The sequence below is a fragment of the Zonotrichia albicollis genome, chromosome 4 (assembly GCF_047830755.1).
Source record: "Zonotrichia albicollis isolate bZonAlb1 chromosome 4, bZonAlb1.hap1, whole genome shotgun sequence".
Taxonomy (NCBI): Eukaryota; Metazoa; Chordata; class Aves; order Passeriformes; family Passerellidae; genus Zonotrichia; species Zonotrichia albicollis.
In genome coordinates this window covers 4,588,323-4,615,731 of record NC_133822.1, presented here as the reverse complement: position 1 = coordinate 4,615,731, position 27,409 = coordinate 4,588,323, and the positions used below count along the sequence as shown (strand labels likewise).

The 27,409-nt window shown below is 44.2% G+C and overlaps 1 protein-coding gene and 1 long non-coding RNA gene across 3 annotated transcripts in view; one reads left to right on the top strand and one right to left on the bottom strand.

Moving 5' to 3' along the window:
* Positions 1–13,634, top strand: part of PRKCQ (protein kinase C theta) — a 56,146-nt gene extending 42,512 nt beyond the window's left edge. For both annotated transcript variants that reach the window (XM_074538709.1, XM_074538710.1), the window contains exons 14-19: positions 3,903–3,994; positions 5,404–5,466; positions 9,064–9,202; positions 11,813–12,001; positions 12,528–12,656; positions 13,274–13,634. In XM_074538709.1, coding sequence (XP_074394810.1) covers positions 3,903–3,994; positions 5,404–5,466; positions 9,064–9,202; positions 11,813–12,001; positions 12,528–12,656; positions 13,274–13,429 — 768 coding nt within the window. In that variant the 3' untranslated portion in view covers positions 13,430–13,634. The remainder of the gene's footprint in view (positions 1–3,902; positions 3,995–5,403; positions 5,467–9,063; positions 9,203–11,812; positions 12,002–12,527; positions 12,657–13,273) is intronic.
* Positions 13,635–19,067: 5,433 nt separating this feature from the next.
* On the bottom strand, positions 19,068–26,192 carry LOC141728916 (uncharacterized). Its single transcript, XR_012580168.1, has 3 exons — positions 25,704–26,192; positions 25,475–25,574; positions 19,068–19,784 (listed from the first exon to the last, which is right to left on the bottom strand). It is a non-coding gene; the product is annotated as an uncharacterized LOC141728916 (long non-coding RNA).
* Between the last annotated feature and the right edge of the window lie 1,217 nt (positions 26,193–27,409).

The window sequence follows — 27,409 nt, the reverse complement described above, 5'->3', positions numbered from 1 at the left end:
TTTATAGCATCTTCATCTCACTGGGTACAGCTGTGGCCTGTTAAAGTCAGGCCTGCTCCTAATCTTTGATAATTGGCCCAGCTGCAACTCCTTAGGGGTAAGATTACTTTCTACACTATCTTTATTTTCTTATATTCTATCCCCCTACAGACATTCTTAAGACAACTGGTGTTAAATACATCAGGAAGTGTTTGGACAATGCTCCCAGGCACATGGTGTGATTCTCAGAGGTGTCCTATGCAGGGCCAGGAGTTGAACTGTGATGATCCTTGCTGGTCCTTTCCAGCTCAGAATTTCTATGATTTTATAACTACCCTGGTGCAGTGTCCATCCCTGAGTGCAGGAAGGGCCTTTACAATCCTCTTTGAGCTCTGTGGTCACAAAAGATGGTCATGAGATCTGCCATGAGACCAAACTTTTTCTGTTGTGTGACTCCAGAACCATGACCAAGAGTTTAGCTTGAGCATTTGCCACCCAGGGATGTCCCACAGGTGGTCAGCAATCTGTCTGTCACCTGTCTGCAGGACAGAGGGACAGGGCACTCTTTCCAAGCCTCCTGCAGGGCTGTGAGGGTCTCACCACTGAGGAACAACATTCCTGCTTGTTTGCTCACCATCAACAGGCAGGACTGCTGAATTTGCAGGCAACTCCAACCTGGGAAGAGGCTAGAATCTTGACTCCATGTTTCAGAAGGCTGATTTATTATTTTATGATATATATTAATGTTAAAAGAAAATGATATATTAAAACTATACTAAAAGAATAGAAGAAAGGATTTCATGAGAAAGCTAGAAAGGAATGGAATGGAATGGAATGGAATGGAATGGAATGGAATGGAATGGAATGATAATAAAATCTTGTGACTGACCAGAGAGTCTGAGCCAGCTGACTGCGATTGGCCATTAATTAAAAACAACCACATGAGATCAATCACAGATGCACCTGTTGCATTCCACAGCAGCAGATAATTATTGTTTACATTTCATTTCTGAGGCCTCTCAGCTTCTCAGGAGAAAGGATCCTAGCAAAAGGATTTTTCATAAAACATGTCTGTGACACAGGACGGCTGCAGGGGATAAGGGCATGGCAGAGCCTTGAGATTCAGGGAGTGGTTTGGGTTAGAAAAGACCTTTAAAGGTCATCTAGTCCAGCTGCCCTGCAGTTAGCAGGGACATTTTCAACCAGATAAAACCCCCCTGCCTGCTCCAAGTGCTGACAGGCTCCAGAGCCTCCCAGGACAGGCAGGAGCCATCAGCCAACTTTCCCAGGACAAGGGGAAGTGAAGTGGAGCCCGTGCGCAAGAACGTCCCCTGCCCCAGTCTGACCCTTTGACCTCCAGCTCTTTCTTGAATTTTTGGTGGTTTCAAGAATGGGTTTTGCCACTTCCCATATTTAATGTGCTCTGTGGCTCTGCAGATCTCAGACCTAGGAAGCTGACTGCAGCAAGTTGTTGCACTTGGCCTTTCTTGGTTACACCTCACCAATCATAATGACGTAGGGCTGATCTCAACCAGTTCTCTTCCACGAGCTGTTCCAGGAATCTGCACTTCTTAAGAAGCAAGGGGAACTTCCAAGCCCCAGAGCAGGAAAGTCAGAGTGATCCTGTCTGTTTTCAATAGGATTTATGTACCACTTTATAGCACCTGATGTATCATAAACTTCAGTACTAAACATTCCTGAGTAAAGTTTGTATTCTCCAGCTCCGTGGCTTAAGGAGCAACAGGGTTTGTATATGTGGATGTAAATTATTCTGAGGGGCTGCTCCACCTTTTCTTCCCTCAAGGATGCTGCCAGAGTCCCCAGTTTCAAGTCAGAGTCCCTGGGTTCATTTAAACAAGTACATCAGATGTTGCTCAATCCGTGAACAAGCAGAGCATGACTGCTCATTCTGCTGGATAAACAAGGATTTCAGGCTACAATTAGAGATGTGTGATGAGGTGTAGCCAAAATCAGTGGACTTTACAGGGAAACTGAGGGGTTTTCTCCTTGCCAGCCCCCTAAAGCTGAATCTGGCCCATTTCAGGACCTATGAGGTTTCTTCAGTTCCAGCAGGACACATGTGGTTGCTGGTGTGTTGTTGGCTAAACCCCATCACCTCCCTGTGCACCTTCCCAAAGAGCATCTGTTCAAGTATTTTCCTGAGCTCACATTGCTTCCAGCATTTATGCATTTCTTCACTAAATTTCCCACCTTCCTCTGGCCTTTTTTGCTTGCTGAAACTCATTTATGTGCACAGCCCCCTGCAGGTGCAAGAAACACTGAAAACCTGCACCCGTTTGGTTGAGTGATGGAATTTGTATTCTTTCCCCAGGAGGCCAGATCTGGCTTTGAGCTTGTTGGATAACAGGTGGGGTTTCCAGTGAGTCCATTTAAATAAGAGTGCTGTAATTAAGAGGATCTGGCTAAAGAAATTGCACAAATTAGAGCAGACAGCTGTTGTTTGAAAGGAACAAGCACTTTTGTGGTTTTTTAACATAGCCAGCTCTTGGCTTGCTGCCAGAGATACTTACATTAGATCTTATGGATGAAAACCTTCAACTGCTAAAAATATAAGTGAAAATAACTCTATTTACCCCCCAGAAAAAAATGTAATGGGCAATAGGCAACACAAGGAAGATATTCATAAACTTTATAGCACAGCCTAGAGATGACTGACTTCAGGTGTGTACAGAACAGAGAGAGGCTTTTGAGGGGAAAAATACCACATTTCTTTTGTTTTATTCCTGCATTTATGCACAAAAGGTGAGATTCTCAAAACAGAAGTTTAAACTGGGACCATAGCTCGGTGTGCAAATCCTTTTCCTTCAGAAAAAGGTGTCCTTTCTGCTTTGTAGAGACAGTTCAGGGTGGAAGGCATCAATCCAAACCAACTTCTGCAGGGTTCTGGTGGTGAGTTTTGGCTCTTGAAGCTGTGAGAGGATCAGTGTCATGGACATGAGCAACCTGGTCTAGTGGGAGGTGTCCCTGCCCAGAGCAGGGGGTTGGAACTTTAGGGGTCTTTAAGGTCCCTTCCCACCCAAACCATGCAGTGATTCCATGATTCTGCATCAAGGATTGGAAAAAAAACATCAGTAATCAGTTCTGCTCATTATATAGAGAGATTCCATAATTTCTGTGTGCCAGAAGAGGAGTTTTTCACTGCCCTGGTCAATGGTTGCATGCAACTGGGGACAAGAGCTCGACTTTTTCCAGGTTTCTTTGATATGCAGGTGCTCAGTGGGTAAATATGATTAATTAGAATATTTAATATGAATTAATCATATTTCTAGAATCTAGAAATTAATTCATTACTTCCCCACCAGCAAGTTGCATAGAGCAGCTTTCAGGGTTAAAATCAAGCATGTGCTTGGAACAAATTGCTGTGTCTGGCTGGTGTCTCTGATGACTTGAAAGAATCAGCCCCAGGTGCCTCCACAGAAGCTGTGCAGGGATGCAGGTGACACCAGCTTGAAGTGACTCCACTGGATGGGTACTGAACTGGGATGGGGACCAGAGGAGAGCTGGGAGTGATTTTTGCCTTTTCCACTAGAAGCTTGTCCATCTGTCCTTCTGCTGTACAGACACTGTAAAGTCACCAACCTCTTTCTGTGAGCCTGGAGCTCTGCTGGTAAAAATCCACAGCCCCAGCTGGTTATGAAGTGGCTTTGCAGTGTTTGCTAGTGGTGTTTATAGAGATCAGAGCAGGGAGGGTGAGTATGGGCTTAGGCAACCAAGAGGAGAAATGAGGAATCTAAAAAACAAAAAGCTGTTTTCTTTCCAAAACCCTCACAGTAACACTTTCCTTCCTCTTTTCGAGTGCCTTCTGTGCGGTTTGATTTTTTTAAAAAAATATTTAAACTTTTACCTCGCTCCTCACCACCCCTTATTTCTTCTCACCTTTCTCACCTTTTCTCCTTCGCTAGGAAAACCTCTTTTTTGTGATGGAATACCTCAATGGAGGAGACCTCATGTTCCACATCCAGAGCTGCCACAAGTTCGACCTCCCCAGAGCAACGTAAGACATTTACTATTGCCTTTGGGCCTGATTTTATTCCCTGCTCTGCCACTGCCCTGCAGAGATCTTGGGCAGATTATTTCACCTGTCTCCACCTTGCCCAGCTGAAAAGTGGGGATGATGCCTGTGCTGGAAGCCTCTCTGTCCCAGCTGTCTCAACAGAACCATACAGGACATTCTCCCAGCTCAGGGAGGGACTGGAGTGAGTCACTTCCCATCCTCTTCTCCCTCCCACAGAAGACTTCTAGTCTTGGCTTCACTCAGACATGACCTTGCTTCTTTTCAACATCCTGTAGCCAAGCTGCAGAACCTGCTTAAGCTGAGGTCCCCAGCCCAGTGGTCAGAGGTGAAGCTGTTGTTTTCAGAAGTAATGGGATTTTCCCTTTTTTCCCCCCTTAAAGTTCAAGGGGGTGAGGTGAAAACCTATCGAAAGCACAAAAGGCAAATTTAAACAAAAAATGAATATACCAGCAGAGAATTAAATATGTATTTAGCTTTGATTAAAGCAAATAGAAGAATTAGAATAAATGAAAGGTGCTTTTGATCCTTCTGCAAGCAAAAGGTATTTTGAAAGTCAATATTGAAACCACTATAGGAATTACATTTATTTAATAATTTAATAATAAAAACCCACACCATCTTTTAAATCAGTGTTTGGTGATATTTTTCAAATGAATTTGAACAGCCAGAATAAGTGCCAATGGATTGAAGACTGAGGGAGCAGAGCTGTGCCACACTGGAGGGGGATATGATCCTCTGGTTTCATTCCCTTCTGGGACAGCATTTTGATTCTTCACATTGATGCTGCCTCTTTGCAGCAGGATGTGGTGATGTCCTTCGGGTCCAAATGTGTTGAGAACAATGACTTCAAGCTCAAAAAAAACTCCAGAGAAAGCCCACTAGCCTGCTGGATAGCCCATATAATGGATAAGCTTTCAAAATCAGAAAAAAAATTCTTCACTGAAAATGTGGTCAGTCATTGGAAGAGGCTGTCCAGGGAAGTGGTGGGATCACTGTCCCTGGAAGTGTTAAAAAAATGTGGATGTGGCACTTGGGGATGCGGTTTTTTAGTGGTGGTTTTGGCAGTGCTGGGTTAATGGCTGGACTCGATGCTAGAGGGGTTTTCCAGCCTAAATAATTCCAGAATTCCAGGATTCTTTGAAATGCAGGTCATAAATCTGGGCAGGGAGTCTGTGTGTGCTCCCCATCTCAGATTCCCCCTGCTTTTGGGAATCTCACATCACCCATCAGTAAAACCCAGTCACCCCGATCCTTCTGGAGACACTCCAAACCTTCTGGGAATCTAAGGAAATTTTGTCTCTTGTAGGGACAAGGTTTCCATCCTTTTGGGTCTAGTTGAAAAAACCTTTGGGAAGCTCCTGTTCTGACCTGTGCCTTCTGTCATTCAGGTTTTATGCTGCTGAAATCATTTGTGGGCTCCAGTTCCTCCACTCCAAGGGCATCATATACAGGTAATTTTACTCTTTAGTGTAATTAATATGCTAAATGCTAAACCTTTTTTGCTTTTTCCTGCAATGGCAGCAGAGAGGCTGTTGCTTGGCTGTAGTTACTGGCATTGCAATTCCCTGCAGATTTCCCTTCTACACAGTTTGGGTGTTTTATTTTGAAGGCTGTAGAAAAGGCAGTTTTGATCCTTCTTTCAGAACCCAATTCTATTTCAGTTAACAGTAAACCAAAACTTTGTAATAATTTTTTACATTTAAAATTTACACAGAACCATTCACACAGCACCCATTGTAGGCACCTTGTTTATGCTTTCAACATATCAAGGTCAAGTCAGACACAAGAAATTTTGCACATCTGCTGTGCTGGTTACCTTGGGACAGTGGTGACAAGCTCAACCCAAGTAACAAAAGCAGGGAGACAGTGATATATTTAATTTTGGATTAATTTTGTGCGCAGTGGGGAGATGGGATTCATCTCACCATCATGAATCTGAGTTGTCTGTTAAGTTCTTCTTGTAGAAAGCAGAGAGTAGAGGGCATCTTTAGGTTCATCAAGCCTGTGTCAAAATGTGTATGAATTCTAGAAATTAAGCCACTAATTAAGTCTAATTTCCCATGGCCAAAAGGAGGAACTGAATTTCTGGGGAGCTCGTATTAAGCTCAACCTCATGGCAAAATTCAGTTACTACATTGCAGCCTTCTTTAAAAGCAGAAAACAAATAACTTGTCACAAATAAATGAGCAAGCTCCCTACAGCAATGATGTTTGCAGAGCCCAAAATGAGCTTATTTCAGTGTTTGTCATGTAGCATGAACATTAGAGCAAATGCTGAAAGTGAATGACTTGCTCACAATCCATTCTCCCTTTAAAACACGAGTTTTGATTCTTATTAGTACTCATGTGGGAGCCATTTATAGTCTTTATTGACCAGTGATGGTGATTGCATAAACATGAGATCAATATCAGTGGCATTAAGCTAAGATGATCTCTGGGGCCTCAGCAACTTTTCTGTCTCTAATTATTATTCTCCATGAGTGAAGGGAAAAATTTTCTGAAGTGCACAAATCACTTGGCCACGTCTGTTATTTTTAGGCAGTCTTCTCAGAAAATCTGATTAAAAATATCTGCAGGACATGGTGACTTTATGGCAGGGCTGCTAGTGCTGACATTTTATTTATAATTCACTTTTTTACTTGGAATCACTGTGCCAGTGCTGTGCTGGGGTTTGGGACCCATTTCCTCCTGAAAGGAGAGGGGTGCTTAGAGTCTGGAGCCTTGGGAATTGAGGGAAAATTGGGACATCTGGGCACTGGGTAGCATGTGGATAGGAAGAAATATCTCATTCCCAGAAGTTGGTGATATTGCTTTGGGTATCAAGCATTGAGCGAAAAGATTTAACCAGTCCTACTCTTTTCCCTTTTTCACTGAAAACAATGACAACAAGGTCAGCTGAGAACACAGAGACATCAGTATATCTGTCAGAGCAAACTAAGCACTTAGGAAAGTGAATAGAAATAATTTTTGAAGCTGCATCTCTTGTGATGTTGTAAGAATAATGAATCCAGCTGTTCTGTCTCATGCACCCACGTTTGGAAACATTGCCTTAAATTTTAACGAATGAGCCGAGGTGTTTTTTGGCAGAAACTCCAGTCCCTGGAGCCAATGAGTTTGAAACTCATCAAAATAATGAAAGGGAACTGTAGGTGATGGTTTTTTTGTTTTGCTTCGATCTACCAGATGAATAAAAGCAGTGCTGGCAGCCCGAGATTGATCTCAACATTGTAACTAAAATAAGTCATTCCAGCTGGAAATTGTGACAACATGAGTGTCTGCCACTTGGAAGGCAAATGTGTCTGGGTTTTCTCTGTATTTCTCTTTGATTGATGACTCCCATTTTGTCTGGGGCCATATTCTTGCAGCGCACAACAATTTAGTGTGTAAACACTACAGTGTCCCTCACCCTGATGGAGACCTGGCCCAAGCAGGACAAGGAGCTTTGCACAGAGGGATTCTGAAGAATCATCTTCCCTGCAATTGCAGGCCATTATCCCAGGAGCATCAAGCCCTGGAAATTACTTTCTTTGAGGAACATTTCTGAAAGAAACCCACATTGTAAAGCAGTTGTCAGAGGGAGGGTGTCCCTGCAGTAGCCTCGTTGTTTGGCCTCTTGCCTGAAATGTGGAAAATCACAGAATCACAGATTTACAGAGTGGTTTGGGTTGGAAGGAACTCTCAAGTTCATCAACCCCCTCACCATGGGCAGGGATGACATCCACAGGATCAGTCCCCAACCAAATTGGCCTTTTGGCCAAAATATGTGTAGGCCCTGAAATTAGTGTGAAAAATAACAATTATACCCTCAGCTGTGGGTGTAATTGTTATTTTTATTTATTATTTTATATATTATATTAATATATAATAATTTTTTAAAAATATATATATTAAGACACACAAATGTGTCTAGGTGCTTTGGGAGAAGGAGCAGTGACTGCCAGCACAAACCAGGCAGTGCAGGAATGTCTGTGCTCAAAGACCAAGTGAACCAAATTCTACCCACATCCCCAGCTGAGTGCAGCATCACTGATCCAAACATTTTACCTGGGTCACTATCTCAAATCAAAACAAAACCTTTAGGAAAGATTTAAGAAAATTAACATGGAATCCATGCCACTCTTCCTTTCTTTCTGCTTTTTTCCGCTTTACAAGTTTTTGTCTCCTTTTACAGTTAGTTCCCACTTGAGGACCTCTTTGTTCTCCACCAATGGTCATGATTCATCAGCTCGTTTGCTTTTATTTCCTTCTCTGTCCATTTCTGTTTTCTTCCTCTGCCTGGGCTTTTTGTTTCCCAGAGTAGCTGAGAGCCTGAAAACTCAGACAGCAGCCTGGCAGCTGTGTGTGAAAGGCTCTGTAAATCCTGGGGTTCAGATGGTGCAGCCCAGCAGTGGTGGGAACTCTAAGATTATTCTGGGATTATTCTGGGATTATTCTGACCCTCTGTAGGGCTTGTGGGTCCTTTCCTCTTGGGGCATTGGTAGAGTCTGCACTACAAGGGAGATGTGGCAGCAGCTTCAGAGAAAATATTGAGATTCCCAGGGGAGGAGAGAGTGAGAATTACCGCTCTCATTCTCCAGGCTGTGTTAGGGCAGAAGCAGCAGCTGGCACAAAGCCCTTCTTAGCTTCATTATTGTGCATCCTTGAAGAAAACAGCTTTTAGAAGATGTCTGGGGTGATGTGATCCTTGGAAGTGTCCAAGGCCAGGTTGGATGGGGTTTGGAGCAATCTGGGATAGTGGGAGGTGTCCCTGCTCATGGGAGGGGATTGGAACTGGGGCATCTTTAAGATCCCTTCCAAGTCAAACCACTCTGTGATTCCATGATTCTGTGTCTTCTCCAGCAGATAAATCAGTGCTGCAACAAGAGAAATGCAGGAGGGGAATGCTGAAGCCCAAGAGAGCAGTTCCCCATTTATCCCTCAGCCTTCCTTTGTATTTCCAGCATGGAGGCAATACACAGAGGCAGAGAATGAGAGTAATAAGTGTAACCTGCTAAAATAATTTGTGTGCTTCACACTTTGAAGAAATTGGTTTTTTCTCTCCCTCCACAGAGACTTGAAGCTGGACAATGTCCTCCTGGACAACGAGGGGCACATCAAAATTGCCGACTTTGGGATGTGCAAGGAGAACATGTTTGGAGATGCCAAGACAAGCACTTTCTGTGGGACTCCTGACTATATTGCCCCTGAGGTAGGTGTGGGGCACAGGGAGTGCTGTGGGACAGAGAACATCTCCAGACATGACTGTTGTGCAGTGGTGGAGGTTTCAAAGAGCAATAACCTGGTTAGGAGCACTTCCAGGCCAGAAACTGGATTTCAGCACAGCTCAGAGTCTGTGTTGCTGTTTGGCATTGCTTATTTTTTTTGTGGCTAATTCATTTTTTGGTGCAAGTGGAACTTGGCTTAAACCAAGGAAGAGAATGCTCAATGGAAATTCTTTTTGGACCATGGCAGAAGAAACTCCAAGAGGTCCTGCAGCTGAGGGACAGACACAGCCTGAGAATGCTGACTGCACCCTTTCCCTTATTTCAGGTTTTAACCAGACATAAACTTGTTCTTTTTTGGTTTTTTTCCTAGAAAATTTAGATGTTTTGGACTAGATCTCTCCAGAAAAGAGAAAGTTCCCTTAACCTGATGACTTCACACAATGATAGATCCTACTATGGAGAGGCTTTGACTAATTAGGTGGCCACAGAAAATATTTTTTTATATTTTCCTCAGAGAAAAACCTATGAGTCATCCATGCATCATGTCTGACATTGGCCTGAAATCCATTTATTTACCTTTCAAGATCCCATTTTGTAATTTTCGTGTTTTCATTATGGATATTGGTATTTTCCAAAGAGTTGTCAAAGCCTTTAGGGGTTTTTTTTCCCCTCTGCTATAATTCATTGGTCCTTCACTGTGCACTAAGGGCTCGAGTCTGGCTGAGGTTACACCACTGCTGGCTCAAGGGTCTCTTCAAATCAATTGGATTTCTATTGCCTAAAAATGGGTGTAAGTGTGCTCTGCAATCAAGCTGCAATTGTCTTTTATTCCACTTCAGTTTGTCTTTATTTAATAAAAAAATGCTATTTTTTGCTCCTAAAAAAAAAAAAAAAGCCAAGAGTTGATCCATTATTTGTGATTTTATTTTATAGAAAAGAGAAAAACTGAAATAGCTCAGAGTTTTATTTCTATGCTATGTTTATTTTAGGGATTCAATGAGTGCCTATAAAACATTTTATTTCCAAATTGAAAGCACTTCTGGAGTTCATGGATCATCTCTCCTGCCACAGGCAGGAGCACTGGACTCTCTCAGTATTTCACTGCAGCTGCTGCCACTATAAGTTTTTACAGACCCAGCACCTTGGCCACAGCCATGCAAATAAGGGGGGGTTTGGGTCAGTAGACAAGCAATTTTTTTTCATTTCAAAAAAATCTGACCAGAAAAAAAGACAGCCTGAAATTAAATTAATGAGTTTATTTTTGTCCCGGAGAATTTCAAACAAAATAAATATTTTTATTTCTGACTGCCATAAAACACTTCAATTTCAATTTCCAGATACTTTAGACTTTTAAAGATGAAGCCTTGTAAAAATAATTTCTTTTTTCAGAAGGAAAGGTTAGGATGATTTTGTTTGTAAGTGATCCAGAAAAAATATATTAAGGGGTCTTGCTGATTTTTTTTTTTTTTTTTGGCTCTGAGTAGAATTGTATATATTACAGCACATTGTATATATTACAAATCTATTTTTTGTCCCTTTGGCATATCTCTTCTGGAGACAGATGGAGTATAGAGCATCCCACTGCAACCAAGATGTGGGCTCAAGAGTAAAGACTGTGGCTCAAAATTAAATTTTCCCCTCTACAGATCTAAAATTCTGCTGAGAATCCAACACAAACTCATCATGTGAACCTTTAGATATCTGCAATGTAAAAATCTATATATAAGCAGGTTTTTGAGGCTCTTTGAGAACCGAAGGAGACACACAGGGGTTGTATTTTACAGCAGTAGATATTCAATTAGATGTTTAAAACTGGCTGGATTCCCTTCCTTGGCTATAAAAGGAGCTAGTGATAAGTGGTCCAGCTCTAGACATGTCCACAACAGATACCTAAAAGAAGGTGAATTAATTTTGCTTCTCCAGAGAGGGAGTTTGAGAACTTGGTGATGGTCCTTTAGACCCTGGAGAGGTCATCATTCCAGCTGGATATCACTTTATAGGTGACACTGCAAGGCACAAACCAAGGCACTGACTGAGGAAAATTCCCATTCCTCCATCTAAAACCCAGCTGGTCTCAAGAGGACAGACCAGCAACCCCTTTCATGTTTTTCCTCGGGAGGATTTTGCTGGGGTAGAGTCACAGAGTTTCAAGTGACTGACAGTCCTGAACTACCTTTAAGCTGCACATTTGTAATTTTAAAACTTAGCTTGTGTCACTGGAATCAATCCCAAGATGCTGATTCCTGACCATTTGTCCTCTTGGACTTTACAAACCCTTGGAGAGCAGGCTAAAGATGACTTTTTCTCATCTTTTATATTTGAGATCTCTCTGGTAGCCAAGGATTTGTTCAAGTAATGTAAGAATTAAGTGCAGCCTGTTGTCTGTAGTGCCAGGGACTGGTTTAGCACCCAGGTGTGGCTGTGCCTCATTGCTCCAGATTTCCACTGGCAGAATTCTGGGTCCTCCTGCAGGCAGGGGGAAGCACCTCTGACAGAGCAGCTGTTGCAAGGCCATGGTCTGCCCACCCTCCTGAAGCTGAAAAACTCATGTCAGACATTTTACGTCTGCCTTTGTGGCTCCTCTTTCTGGGCAGATACTGCTGGGGCAGAAGTACAACACCTCTGTGGACTGGTGGTCCTTTGGTGTCCTCCTGTATGAGATGCTCATTGGCCAATCCCCTTTCCATGGCCAAGATGAGGAGGAGCTTTTCCAGTCCATCCGCATGGACAACCCCTTCTACCCTCGCTGGCTGGACAAGGATGCAAAGGACATTTTGGTGAAGGTAAGAGTCGACACCCATCAAATGAAAGCCTTTCTGCCAGAATTATTGTTTTGTCTTCAATTTGTTTATCCTCAGCTGTTGTAGAGAGGAACAGATGTAGTTTAGTCATTGTCTTTCCTGTACCACACCTCTCCCATAAGGAGATTTGGGTGTGTTCCTTCTCCTGATATCTCCTCACAGACACCAGCAGAGATCAGTTTATTTGCAGAGCAATCCTTAAGGTTTTAATGAGAAAAACTCATTAACTCCTGGGAAAAATACTTCAAACTAAGGGTTACATGAGTCTGAGATATTGAACATCTCTTTTTGGGGCACATGCTGCCACCTTTCTGCCCAAACACCCTGTACATCTGTCAGAATTAGAGGTAAGAATCATCTAAATATCAATCAGTAAACTTCCTTGTTTAGGAAAAAAAATCCCAACATTTTCTTGATTATGGCCTCTTCTCTGGATAATTACACATTCCACCCTGCTTTATGCCTGTGTTATCATCAGAGAATTTAACCTATGGGATCAACATTCCAGCTTTTTGTAAGAGAGCCCGAGAGGAGGCTGGGGGCAAGAGGGAACATCCGCCAGCACGCCTTCTTCAGGGAAATCAACTGGGAAGCTTTGGAAGAGAGGAGGATGGAGCCTCCTTTCAAGCCAAGAGTGGTAAGGATGTATCTTCTTTCACTTCCACCCATCTCAGGTCTTCTAAACTGTGCATTTCTGCTGGCTGATCCTCACAGCACTGCTTGGTGGTGGCTGCGAGCCCAGGTCTGTCACACCCACACCTGGGAAACCATAAATTACTCACTGCTTTCCCAGTTACTGCAGCAGGGTAACACCTTCCCTTCACCTCAGAACTGCAGCCCATTCTGAAGGGATTGCCTTTCATTGCACTGCAGAAGGTAAAACAGCTCAGGAACCGTGTTTGGCTACATCAGAATAATCCTGACTATTAATAAGTCTTGTTAAATTATTAAAGTCCTGTTAATAACAATAATAGAATTTACCTTGACAAGCACATCATATTTTCATTTTACAGTCTTCCACAATTGTTATGCAATTGGTGAGTTCAGTCTGCCGTGTTACAAAGCTGTAACATCCCTGCCTGGCAGAATCCCTGGTACACAGGCTCAGTGCCTCCTTTACAATATTTATATTTACTGGCTCCCAACTGAAGGTGGAGCTGAGCCCATAGGAAGGAGCCTGATAGGGCCAGTACCATGGTAATAAAGATCTGACTATTAGTGGTTTAACATTTTTTTTTTTTCCTTTTCTTGAAGAAATCTCCAAGTGACTGTAGCAACTTCGACAAGGAATTCCTAAATGAAAAACCCAGACTGTCCTGTGCTGACAGAGCACTGATTAACAGCATGGACCAAAATATGTTCAGCAACTTCTCTTTTGTGAACCCTAAAATGGAGAAAATATTTTCCTGAGATCTGCCTTACTGAAGGAATTCTCTGTAATGATTTGAGTAGCACTTTGTCAGCTGAAGACTGTGCATGGTTGTTTTTATCAAGAACCCTCCAGAAAGAAAGCACCTCAGTGAAAGTTTGTACCGTGCCTGGAGGCTTCTGACTTTCTCCAGTCCATGGCAGATGCCAGCCCACTCTTCATTGATGATAAAGTTTCTTTGTGGTATCTTTTGGTCTCTCTTCTCTCTCTTCCCAATGTTCTTGAAGTAGAAAGCATTTGAAAATGAGGAGGTGCCAAAACCTGTTCCCCACTACTTGTACACCCACCCAACAGGTTTCTCTGTAAGGAAAAGTGAGTATTTTTGAGGTTCTGGTGATGTCAGTGCCCATTTCTGCAACTCTGACCCAGACCCACCTTCTTTTGAAGGAAAAGTGATTTTCTCAAGGCCTGATCAGGGAAGACTCAAGTTGGATGCTTTGGTAACCTCCACTTGTACATGTGCAGAATTGCCAAAGTGTGCACAGCTTTGAAGAAAGAAATTTGCTCCCTACACCCTTTAAAAATGCTGTTCACAGGTGTTAGGATTCAATTTTCCTCCATAGGACGAAGAAACTTTTTTCAGGTGCCCATTCCACCATCTGCACATCTCAATGGATCATTACCAAAGGGGGTGCCAAGGGGGTACAGAAAACCAGGAGTTTACACTTAGTGCCTGAGCAGGAAGGATGGGAAGTTGCAGAATGTTTCAAGAACCCTGCTGTAAAGCTTTAAGTGTCTTCTGACACACCAGACTCAGGGCAAGATCTCAATGGGGCTTTCTGACATTTTACCCGAAAACCACATGAGAAAAAGGCAACATTTCCTCAAACCATTGTTTAAGCATTGCAAAAGTGGCCTTCCAGTCACAGAATTGGGGTATTTAAGTTTAAAGGTGCTAACTGGTCCTGCAAAGGCTGATTTGCTTATTTCTGTAAATGATGTCCCAGCTCACAGGTCAATGAGCTGCACACAATGGTCACAGGGCAGGAGGCACATCAGGTGAGGGTGGCCCTCACCCCCACCTTGTGACATTTTGCTGTGTGTTCTATCCAGTCTGTGGGAATGTGGGTGGGTTTGAAAAAATGTCTTTTCCATGATCCTTTCATCATGGGATCCTTTTAAATAAAGGTGCACTGTTTTCTGAGGTTGGAGATGCGTGAAACCACTTGTCAGTGAGATACCCAGGAAAAGCTGTGTCAAAATCAAGTCAGAGCCTAAAAAGAAGATTTTGTAACAACTTGGGCTTAGGCAGTCACTCGGGTTGGTGTTGGGATCTATTTGAAGAACATACATTTGGAGCTTTGTTGCATCAGCCTCCAGTCCATGGCGAAGAAAAGCTCTAGCAGGTGAGTTATCCCAAAATCAGGTTCCTTCAGAGGTGCCTTCCTGGTTCTGCTGGTCCAGGCTGTCAATTTGGAGCTCCCAACAGGATGAGTGCAGCCTTGCAGGCAGTGCTGGGATATCACTGGCAGTGGCTGCAGGCACAGAATCCATCAGGAGCAGGGGCTGAAGTGCCTGAAGTCAACAAGATGAGCAGAACACCCTGAGAAAGGTTTCGGTCCAGTGACTGATGCAATCCTTGTTTGTGCTGTGTGAAATGCAGGAGGGGGCAGCTGTGTTCACAGTTTGTGGAGCTGGTCATCGTGTTTCATTAGAACAGTTGACATGAATTTTTTAAATGCCAGTGCTGTTTGTACAGTTTAATAAAATGTTGTGCATAATTGGGAAATGGCCATTGAAGTGATTCAATAGGGACAAAGAACAGAGGTGCTTAGGAAAGCCATTAAAATGGCTTTGTGCTGTCTGGGGAACATTCTCCAGGGGAATTTTGACCCATAAATACACAGTAGCAGCAAGCACTTGAACAACTACTACTCCACAGGGCAACATCTAAACCAAGGATTTGGTGCTGTGCAAAGGTACCCAGGAAGAGAGTGAAATGTTCCTTTCCAGCACCAGAAGGTGACACAGCTCTCAGTCGGGCCTGGTATCTCTGAGGGGTTGCACAGGAGATGTGCAGAGGTATTTATTAAACGAGGGTTACTTAGGACATGTTCCTTTGACACCCAAATGAGGGTGAGCCAAGTCACGTGAGGGCCTGAGTGTGTCCATGACTCTGGTGGAGTCTGGCCAGCCTCATCCAGACTAGAAACTGCATTTCTAAGCATTTGAAGACTGGCAGTATCCCTGGAGGACTTTTAGGGATGTTCTCTTTGCAGTGGCACAGCATTTTGGTCTTGACACCAATGCAGGACAACCCAAGAGCACAGACCAAGGGAGGAGGGTGCTGGCTCACCTCTTGTGGTTAAGTCACTGAAGAGAAACAGGTTTTAACACCTCTCTGATCAGAAGGAGGGCTCTTTGCACTCCAGCTGTGGTCCCATAGAACCACAAGCATGACTTGTGAAGGAGCTGCTTGAGTAACTGCTAGAGCAGGCACAGCACGAGGATTAGTATGAAGCTTTTGATGCAAACCACAAGAAGCAGCACCTGCTTCTGTCTGTGAGGCACCTTCAGCTTGCAAACCCCACAAACCCACTGAGGATGGGGGCAGGGAGAGGGAGGAGGTGGGTACAGTGCACCACAAACGTGCTCACTGTGTCCCAGCTGTGCCTGGGGGTGTGAAGAGTGACGTGGGAAGCAGCAAACGCTTTCCTGTGGTGACAGTGATTGAGAGATATCAGCCTGGGAGGGCTGAAAGCACCCACACAGAAATGAGCCCGGGTACCCACAGAGATGCTCCTCTGCCTTAGCTGAACCTGGCACCTCCATTTCCACCTTATTTCTCTTTTTTTCTCTCCCCTCCTCCATGAATTATTCATTTTATGGCATAGTAGATTGTCACAGGTATGTTTTATGAAAAATCCTTTCCTTAGGATTTTTCCTCCTGAGAAGCTGGAAGCCTCAGGAACAAAATGTAAACATTGATTATCTGCTGCTGTGGAATGCAACAGGTGGATCTGTGATTGGTCTCATGTGGTTGTTTCTAATTAATGTCCAATCACAGTCAGCTGGCTCGGACTCTCTGTCCGACATACAAGCTTTTGTTATCATTCCTTCTTTTTCTATTCTTAGCATAGCTAGCCTTCTGATGAAATCCTTTCTTCTATTCTTTTAGTATAGTTTTAATATAATATATATCATAAAATAATAAATCAAGCTTTCTGAAACATGAGTCAGATCCTCATCTCTTCCCTCATCCTCGGACCCCTGTGAACACAGTCACATCAGGTGGGGCTTGACAGGTTTGGTTATTTATTTGTTTGCTGAAGGGTCCATCCTGTTCTGGAGCCCTGTGGGATCACAGCACTGCTGCAGGACCAGGGCACCAGCAAACATCAGGGCCTGACCTCCAGCACCCCCTGCTTCAGCTCAGGTTTTGGGAGTCCCCAGTGCTCCTTTCTCAGTCTTGCTGCCTCGCCTGGTGGATGTATGGATTCCTACTTGTTGGCATCCAGCAAATCAGGATGAGTGGGAGTCACCTGTCAATGACAGCCCTGATTTCAGCACTCCTGCAAAGACTTCCAAGAGGAGCTGGGTTGGTCTCACAGCTCCTCAGCATTCAGAAGAGAAAACCAAGCTCTGTCCTGCACCCACCACGCTCTTTGCAGCCTGTGCTGAAAGGAAAGACAGCTTTGCCCAGTTGCTCCAAGACACTCTTGCAGTACAAAGGTGTCACCAGAATTCCCTGTCTGACAACACAACTCCAAAGAGGAGGTCCTGGCAGATGAAATGCTCCTCCCTGTGTAATTGTATTTATACCTTGAACATGTAAAGCCCACAATAGAGATCCCAACTGAGACCTCACTCCAGGGATGCCACATCACCTGCAGCCACCAGATCATCATCAGAGTGTTGCTCAAAGTGTGTCTTGTGATGTGAAGCCAGCAGAGGTCTCAGTGCAGAGCTCAGGAAGCTTTTCTACCTTTCTTGCTTACACAGAAATTTTATCTCTGCTCCATCACAGCACAAGCAGAGCTGGTGAAATACAGGAAGTAAATGTATTTTTAGCTCCTCTGTAACTGGCACTGGGTGCAGCCCAGACTGTACCTGCTGTAATGGGGTCCATTCCACTGTTGGTAACAGGAAATTTGGAGTTCTTTATCTTCTACATCATCTCAATATTTATGTACACAAAGATAGAATTGGAAAATAGATGAGATGTGAAACAAAGGAAAAAACAGCATCAAGTTGTGGAAGGTGAAGCTTGCACAGAAAAGGCAAGTAAGGAAGAAAAGATGGATACAGGTTGGTGTAATGTTATGTATCACTTCCCTTCATCCACTGGTTTCAATTAGAACTCTGCTGTTTTCCTTCAAAGCCATCAGTGCCATCCTAGAGTTGCTTTTGTAGCCAAAGCATGGAACTTTTGGAGATTTTAGAGGATGGGACAGCCTGAGACCAGAATGGCTCTGATCTGGCCTCCCAGGCAGCACAGAGCTGCCTCTCCTGCTCTGACATCTCCCCTAAAAATCCAAATATTTCTGCTTTGAATCTGGATTCAGGTCCCAATTAGGCTGTCTATAGCAGAGTTTAATGCAGTTTAACCGCTTGCTTTTAGTCAGGTAGCAGCTCTGAGACACCCTGGGTTATCCTGGAGGACTTTTCCTGAATATTGGTCTGCCCTACAACCTGTGACTTACCCCAAAGCCAAATTTCCCCCAAATACCCCCAACAGCCATGGAGACACCTCTCTGTGAGCAGAGTCAGGCCTGGAGTTCACCCTCCAGCAGGCACCTGCACTCAACCAGTCAAGTCTTGTCAGAAGAAACATCAAAAATTAGTTATCAACATGTTTTCTGCATTGGCTAAAGAAATTTCATAAATAAAATCCTCCATCTTCATAAAGGGGGACCAGAGGGCACTGCATTTCCATTTTCACTGCCAAGCATGTTCCCTGCTCCCATAATAAAGCAGTGATAATGAGAGAGACACTAAACTCAGTAGTTATGGTGTTTTGAGAACTGTCTTTGGTCTTGAAGGGAAACACTTTTAAGCTGAAAGAAGGTAGGTTTAGATCAGATATTAAGAATTTATTTTTTTTTACTCACTCAGTAATGAGGCCCTGGCACAGAGTGCCCAGAGAACCTGTGGCTGCCCTAGGATCCCTGGAAGTGCCCATGGCCAGGCTGGATGGGGCTTGGAGCACCCTGGGACAGTGGAAGGTGTTCCTGCTCATGGCAGGGAGTGGAATGAGATGGGCTTTAAGGTCCTTTCCAAGCCAAACCATTCTGTGATTCCATCACAGGGGGTGCTCAGTTACAATTAAGCTCAAGGGCATCAGCTCTTTCTCATTCTGCATTTTCACATGTTGAATTAAAAAAAAAAAAAAAACCTTAATCTCTGTTCCAAGAATCAACTGGATTCTGCCTGTCTGGGACCCAGCAATCTCCCAGCTCATGCTGCTCCTCTGCCTAAACAAAAACCTGCCAGTGCACAGCAGCTGGGGAGGTGAATCATTATTTTAATAATCACCTAGAGGAAAACATGCTGCTTGAGTGGAGAGAAAATAAAAATTAAGTATCACATTTAATTTATGATGTGGCCTTTTATTTTAAAGGAACATAAACTGAAAATATTCAGACATCAAAGGAAGAATCTCAGCTTTCACTTCTAAATTCTATTTTATTATTGCTGTTAGCCTCCCAGTAGCAAAGGAAATGAGTTCTTTGGTAATCATTTCCATTTAATTTTCAGCTCCCTTCTGTTGATAGCATCATGTGTAACCTTTTTTCTAACAGTTACTTTAAATTGTGTATTTTGATATTCCATTCAGCTGGTGGAGAAAGGAAAATCTGTTCTAAAAAAGCCATTTTATCTCTGCTGTACATAAGCTCAGCAGGATAATGTGATATCTCAGTGAGCATATTTATTTTAAGTTATTGGTATTTTCCACCAGGGTGAAATTGTTCAAGATATAACCTCTCATTGCCTCCTCTCTTCCTGCCCAAAAAATGTCATGGGGCCAAAGCAGTGGAGAAAAAGGAACAAAATAACAATGCTCATTGAAAAGGAACAATAATCCACCCAGCAAATCAACTCAGTTCTGGTCATTCTGAGCAGGATGAAAAGAGTGAAAAAACCTGAGAAAATGGGGGAAATGGAGCACACAATCATCATAGGGATAATAAATCCCTAGGCACAGTTTTTGAGTAGTGATGGAGAGGTCAGCAGTGCCACCTTTCTCATAAAGATGTTAAAGCTCAATAATGTGATTTGGGTCTTCAGGAGATGCAGTGACACTGGAATTCAGATGGGAAGAGGAATGCTGGTTTTCCTTTGTGCTGGGCTGTCCCTACACCAAATCTCAGACTTGCTTCTTTCTCTTTGGGTGTACTGAAAAGAAAGGAATAAATAGAAAGCCTCCACAAAAGACCACAGCAGCTTTGGCTGAAAAACAGCCAAAAGCAGGGCTTGAACCTTCTGAAATGAGGACTAAGTGCCTTAATATTCCAATTAAATTCCTTGTTGAAAATCAGCAACACTTTCACAGACTTATGTGGAATAACCACTGAAGAGAGGCAGCTGTAACAGCTCAAACCACTGCTTTTAGCAGCAGATTTACCTTGCAGCACTTCCCATGTTCCAAATGGAGGGTCTCCAATGGAGCTCTGGGGAGCTGTGATGTGGTCCTTTATCAGCACAGGAGCAGATGGCAGATTAAGACCTCACACTTCCAAAGTCTTCCAAAATGTTATGTCTAGACATAGCTGAGAAGGTGACAAGGAAAATTCAAGGCTGGGGCTGCAGAGGGCCACAGCAGGAGAAAATGTTCAGGTTTTTTTCTTGGTATAAGGAAATAATAAAGACTGGCTGCTGTGGAGTCACTCTCTGAAAAACACAATTCTTACTCACCATCAGTGCTCAGCCAAACACTGGCACTGCAGTGGTGAAGCTATGACCAAGCACTTCATTTTCAGAAGAAATAAGTCAGCCCTGCACTGGAGGCAGCTTTCCACCATGACTTAGCACAGGTGTAGCTCAGTGTCCCTGGCACAATTCCTGATTTACACCAGGGAATCAGCCCCAAACATCTGCCTGTTCATTTGATTAGAGATTTGGGATTAACCCTGTGCTTCTTCTGATGCTACAGAAGAGAGGTCTGGAAAGTGTTTATATTTGAGTGTGGCTCTGCAAATGACATCATGTTTGGTAAGGATCCCTTTTCTTCACAGTCTGTAGACCTGAGCTGGATTTTAAGTTTAGAATCTATTTTCCATGATAGGACAAGCCTTATTTTCTTCATCTGACTTTAGCTCTAGGGATCATGGACTCAGAGGATTGTTTAGACTGAAGAGGACCTCTAATTCCATGGATTCCAGCCCTTAATCCAACACTGCCAGGTGCTCCAAGGGTCCAGCTCAACAGGACAGGGAGTTTCCCCACACGATCAGCAGAGGCACATGGAGAGGAACGCTGATCCCATCCCAGAAAGAGGATTAACAAAAAATTCCAACAAAACACCCTCTAGCTGCCTGTAAGGACTGAGCCAGTATTGTGTCTGTGACACATCTGCAGCCCAGGTGGCATTAAAGTTCTGTAGAAATCCGTGATCTACACCTGTACTAGAGTGTGTAGAGTGTGGGTGTTGGTACCTGACTGAGCACAACCTCAGCTGCCTCTACAGTCACTGAGGACTAATTATTACTGTCAGAGAAACTTATAACCCTCTTACAGCCTGCCCATGGAGTGCTGGGGGTATATTGCCTTGATGGCTGTCCGGTTTATCTCGGCTATTTGAGGGGCCTGGAAGGCCCGGGGGTGGCCTTGGGGCAGCCCGCGGGTCGAAGGACGAGAAGAGGCTTCAGTTCTTCTTTCTGGTTTTATGTTTATTAATTGTTTATCTAAAAGATGTTCTTTCAGCCTAACAAAGATCCGCTCAGCAGTCAGCCATGGGCACACTGTCTCTGCCCTCCGGGGCAGGCACCTATCTTTATACCCATTGTGACGTATACAATATTTATCATTTTTTCCCCAATACCATCTACTCTTATAACTCGATGTACTCTCAGCAATAACCAATCCAAAGGTGCCACCGTGGCCAAAGAAGATGGAGGAGAAGAGGAACAGAAGGAGGACAGGACACACCCCAATTCCTCCATCTTACTCCTCCAAACCCCCCTGTACATAAATCTTAAACCTTGTGTCTCACCCTCTAATTAGCTAATCTTTTCACCCTTCACCCTGTGAAGCCCTCATCCTTGTCGTCTCCTGTGTAGGGTCAAAGTCCAGCTACCAGACACTTCTGGCAACATTCCAGGAGTCCCGAGCCCCCCCCCCAGGGTCTCGGAGGCTCAGCATCTCAGGACTGAGATCTTGAGATCCGACATCTCCCCCTTCTGTTTGCCCCAAGAAACCCTCTTTTACAATCCGATTCATGGCATCTGGGACGACATGGATGAGGACTAGGAGAGCTATTACAATATAAAATCCTAAACTATTAAAACATAAAATCCTACCCTTAAAATTCTTCTCCAAATGGGAGAAATGTCAAAGAAATCTGCCCTTAAAATTCCTCTCCAAATGGGAGAAATGTCAAAATCCTACCCTTAAAATTTCTCTCCAAATGGGAGAGATGTTAAAGAAATCTACCCTTAAAATTTCTCTCCAAATGGGAGAAATGTCAAAAGAAATCCACCAGCTGATCAATATATGATCCTTTGTCAGTTTCCCCTGTAATAGGTAAATTTACCCCATTGCCTATTGCAATTCAAGATCCCAAGGAGAAAACCCCCCAGAGTCTTTCGTCCTTATACAGAAATATTCAAGACCCCAAAGGGAAAACCCCCCAGAGTCTTTCGTTTCTCTTGTTTCTCTTCTGAGTTGTCCTTTGCAGTCTGAGTCCCGACTTTTGTCTGAGTATTCGTTTCTTCTTATATCTTGTTGAGGAAAAGGCATGTCGTGCACTTCGGTCATTCCCCCACGAGTGGCGCTGTCACCGGCCTCCGTGGCTGGGAGCCATGAACACAGCTGCCTCTCATTCAGCCGATTGTTGCTGTTTGCAAGCCTACTTGAGACCGGGGTTACCTGTTTTTTGATTCAACTGACAATAGGGTTAAAAAACACACGCCTCCCCGGGAGGGGAGAGGCTTGGGACTCCACGAGGGTTTTTACCAAAGGCACCAAGTCTGGAGAGGGCCCCTCCTCGCCTGAGACGTCACCGGGGGTCTGGCCCGCCCCCGCCCGCGCTCTTTACTCTGCGCATGCGTGCTTTCCGAGCCGCCCTGTCTCTCCCGAGGTAATTTTTTCCTCTCCCTTTTTATTCCGCCTCTGAATTTTCCCCCCTCGGTCTGCCCCTGACTCTTGTCTCCTCCTCCTCCGACGCTGTGTGTGTGTGGCCCTATGTCGGTGTGTGAGGCCCGCCCCCGCCGGCACCCGCGCCCGCCGCGACTCGCTCCGGGTTTTTTGCGTCACAACCGCGCGCCCCCTGCGTCTCGCGGCAGCCTTTCTGGGATTGCGCAATTTCCCTAATTTCGCTGCATGGGTCAGACGCCCTGGCGTTGGTTTGTGATTCTGCCCTCCCGGGTTCTTGCGAGTTTTGCCCGCCGCGCGCGTTTCTGCTACCTTGCCGGCCCCCGGGGCCGCTGCACCCCCCGGCCCTGAACTTAGCAAAGCCATATCTGAACACGCGTCTCTTGTTTTTTCTTCAGCCGCGCTCCCCGCCTGCTCCGCCGCTGCCTGGCTGCCGCGAGAAAGCGCCTCCTCCGATCCCTTTTTCTCCTCCCCCTGCTCTCCCTCGGTTCCTGAGTCCTCCATGCTCTCTGGACTTTTTGGACGCTTTTTGGGAGTTTCCCAGGGTTTTTGGGTTTTGAGACCGGGTATTTTAATAATATTTCTTGCTCTTTTTTTCCAAGAGCATTTCCCCCCTGGCTTCTTAAGGCCAGAGCTAATCTTTTCCGGAGTCTTGCTCCCCCCTCTTTTGAGGGCCCCCCCCCCAGACGTCTGCTGCGTCTGTTGGGTTATTTCTTCCTGGCCTTTTAAGGCCAGAGCTAATTTTTTCCGGAGTCTTGCTCCCCCCTCTTTTGAGGGCCCCCTCCCGGACGTCTGCTGCGTCTCGGGGGTCTTCCTTCCTGGCCTTTTAAGGCCAGAGCTAATTTTTTTTTTTTTTTTTGTGTATGTTTGTGTCACACCTTATAAGGTGGACAAAATTTCCCGTTGTTCCTGGGAAGGTGTGCCCCCATGTTCTTATTTTTCAGGCTTTCTTACCAAATCTGTCGTTCAGAGCAGTCTGGACGTCTCGGTCTGTCCAGCAGATTACGAGAAGTGGACCCAGGGCGCCTTCTGGTTCCAGTCCGGGCTGTCCTGCTACGAATTATCTTCGGCAGAAACTGAGAGGTGGAATTCTCAGTGACTGCTGTTTTTTTTTTTGCAGTCTCTGTTGGCTTTTTGTTCTCTTCTTCTCTCTTTTTCTTCAGGGCTTTGAAGGTGGTGGTGGTGTCCCCCCCCGAAAGGTTGTGGTGGTCAGAGCTCACCCAGTGGAAGCCAAATGCCGGTTTATCTCCCCGAAAGGTTTTGTGGTGGTCTCTGTCCGCCCAGGGAACGCCAAATGTCCGGTTTATCTCGGCTGTTAGAGGGGCCTGGAAGGCCCGGGGGTGGCCTTGGGGCAGCCCGCGGGTCGAAGGACGAGAAGAGGCTTCAGTTCTTCTTTCTGGTTTTATGTTTATTAATTGTTTATCTAAAAGATGTTCTTTCAGCCTAACAAAGATCCGCTCAGCAGTCAGCCATGGGCACACTGTCTCTGCCCTCCGGGGCAGGCACCTATCTTTATACCCATTGTGACGTATACAATATTTATCATTTTTTCCCCAATACCATCTACTCTTATAACTCGATGTACTCTCAGCAATAACCAATCCAAAGGTGCCACCGTGGCCAAAGAAGATGGAGGAGAAGAGGAACAGAAGGAGGACAGGACACACCCCAATTCCTCCATCTTACTCCTCCAAACCCCCCTGTACATAAATCTTAAACCTTGTGTCTCACCCTCTAATTAGCTAATCTTTTCACCCTTCACCCTGTGAAGCCCTCATCCTTGTCGTCTCCTGTGTAGGGTCAAAGTCCAGCTACCAGACACTTCTGGCAACATTCCAGGAGTCCCGAGCCCCCCCCCAGGGTCTCAGAGGCTCAGCATCTCAGGACTGAGATCTTGAGATCCGACAGATGGCAAGCACCAAAAATGCTGTGAAGTGTTGGAATCAGAAATGTAGGGAATTTTTAGAACTTTGGGCCTGTAAACCAAAGCTTAGAATTAAACACAGGATTTAATCTGAGACTTTGGAAAAGTTTCCAAACTAAAGTACTAGAAGAAGAATTTATAGTTTAAAGCAGAGACATATTAAGAAGAAGGAAGTTTAGAGTTTTAGAGTTTAAGATATAGTAAAAATAAAACTAATTACAAAGATAAGACGTTTAGAATACAGTACTGCAAGTTTGTGTATCATAACATGATTGACTAAGAAAATTTAAACTGTAATATGAATCTGTAAAACAAAATACTTAAGGATTGGATCAAAAACATAAATATCCTTATTAGCAGTGTTTCATTAGTCAATAAATCCTTAGAAGGTCTTATAACTAAGGGTCTTGTAATCTTATGAACTATATAGTAAAGATGTGAACCAAACTCACACTTCCTGTCTGTGCAGAAGATAAGAAAAACAAATCACATCTCTAACTCATTCAAAATTCTTTCACACACCCCTATAATGAAGTAAACCCAGGTGTGATCTCTGTGATATCCTGGCTAAGTTCCTGGTGATAATGCCAACAGGCTGAAGATATTTCCATGATCTCTCTCTTCCTAGACTTGCCATCTCCAAAAAAGGAGAAATTAGCCCATTCTGAAATGACCTCATCCAAAACATTCAGTGTTATTACTCCAGATTTACACCACTGTAAAACATTCCAGGTATCTCCTGAGTCCCTGACAATGGCAAGGCAGCAAAGGGCTGAGATCTCTTCCCTTTGGATCAACCCACTGCTCCTCTGCACCCCTCTGCATGTGCAGATGTTCATCTTTCTCTCACCTTTCAGCTCACTGGGGGGGATTTCATCTCTCCAGAATTATTTCAGAAGTCACTTTGCGCCAGTCGTGCACACTGAAATGCCTGGATGAAGCCTCTGGGTCTGTTCCAAGGCAAAATAAAGAAAAATTCAGAAGTCTCAACAAATTAACTTGAAATAAAATTTACTCAAGTAGCTTTAATGAATATCAAAATATCCTTCCTGTGAGGGGAAGAAACCACTTTTACCTACTTTGAATCCTAGCATCTCCCTTCAATGGTTTCAGCAATGTCCTTAGCAAGTTGAGGGCTTGGATCCACAATTCCTGCATGTCTGGCCATCTTTGGACACGGTGATTTAGCTCATCTCATCTCTTTTTCTCTCATCCACTCACTGTGTTTAAATTATTCCTTCCTTTTGACTCATTCAGCAGAGAACTGAAATTTGCTGATGTCAGGATCTCGGAACAGATGGGAGAGCAGTATTGATTAGGCAGTTGAGAGCAGGACATAAATAGCTTGTTAAAAGTAAATAATAATAGTTTAAATGCTGTGTACAAACCTTTGTAAAACCTAGTGAAGCAAATCGAATAATCTTTCCAGAAATCCATCTGAGTTTTTTAGCAAGGTGATGAAATTCAAGAGCCTTTTTCAATTCCTTATGTTAGTGCTGATGTAAGAGCTGATTGAATCAACAGTCTGGAACTGCCAGAGATGAGCCTGCCTTCAGCATCCCAGCCAAATGAGATGTTTGCAGCTGATGTGTAAAAGGGAAAAGAGAATTGATGAGGGGGAGAGAGCAGGAGGACAGGAGCTGCAGAGTGTGAGCCAGTTTTGTTAGCAGTGGGGAGGGAAATTTATTTTTCATCATAAATTCAGAGTCTGGGCCCAAACTCACTGCTGTGTGTGACATCCAAATTAGGGTCTAAGGCAGGGAAGGGTATAAAGCCATAGAGGAGATGTATCCTCATTGATTTTGGTTCAGGTTTGATTTGTACAAAGTCCTTCAAAACTGAGAGCTTTGTGAAGCCCATGCTTAAAATCCATCTGTTCCTCCATCCACAAACCACACAGTACCCAGCTGGTTGTGACTCCCAGTTATCATGGTAGATATAAAAAACAAATTAAAATTCTAAGGTTATGTATCAAAGATCTGGAGAAAGAAAATTCATTCTGAGCTTGGGCTGCTATTTTCCCTCAGATAAATGCCATGTTTTCCTGATCCATGTCTCTGCTGATCAATCAGAATCTGGACAAAGTCTGCAGCAGAGACTGAGTCACTTCAGAAGTGTTCAGAATTATAATAATAGTTCAAGATGAGGGACAGGATGTTAAAAAAAATAGAAAAAATAAAGAGGGGAAAAAGAAAGAGAAAAATAATTCCTTCAAGTTATTTGCTAGAGAGAAAAGATGATTTTCCCGTGGGCCCATTGCCTGTTGCTGTCACATTGACCTATTTCAGCCAAGAAAGTACACAAGAACATGGTGGCAGGAACACTGATGGCAGGGCTGGCCCCTGAAATGCTGGAGATGCCTCCTCTGGAAGGACATTGCTTCCCTCAAGTGTTCATCATTGCTTTTGCAGAAGGAAATGCTGGAAACTCACTGCCTTCATCCCCTGAGCCCTGAATTTCACCCACGATGGGTTGGGCACCATGAAGGGGGTCCCTGCTCCCTTCCCACCCTGGGGCAATGGGCCAGGAGGAAACTCTCTCCTTTGCACCTAGGAATTGTTTAAAGTTTCCAGTGACTGATTTCAGAAAAACGGAAATGCTCTGTGTTGGAACCCAGGACATTCCTCTGGCTGCCCTGAAGGACTCGAGACCCTTGGCACAAAGTCAAAAACACCTGTGCCTTTGATTTTAGCCCATGGAAACAATTACCAACTTTGTGTGAGGAGTTACAAGCCATAACAGTTTGAGTAGAATGATAGTGAATTTACCATAGGGTAGAAACGTA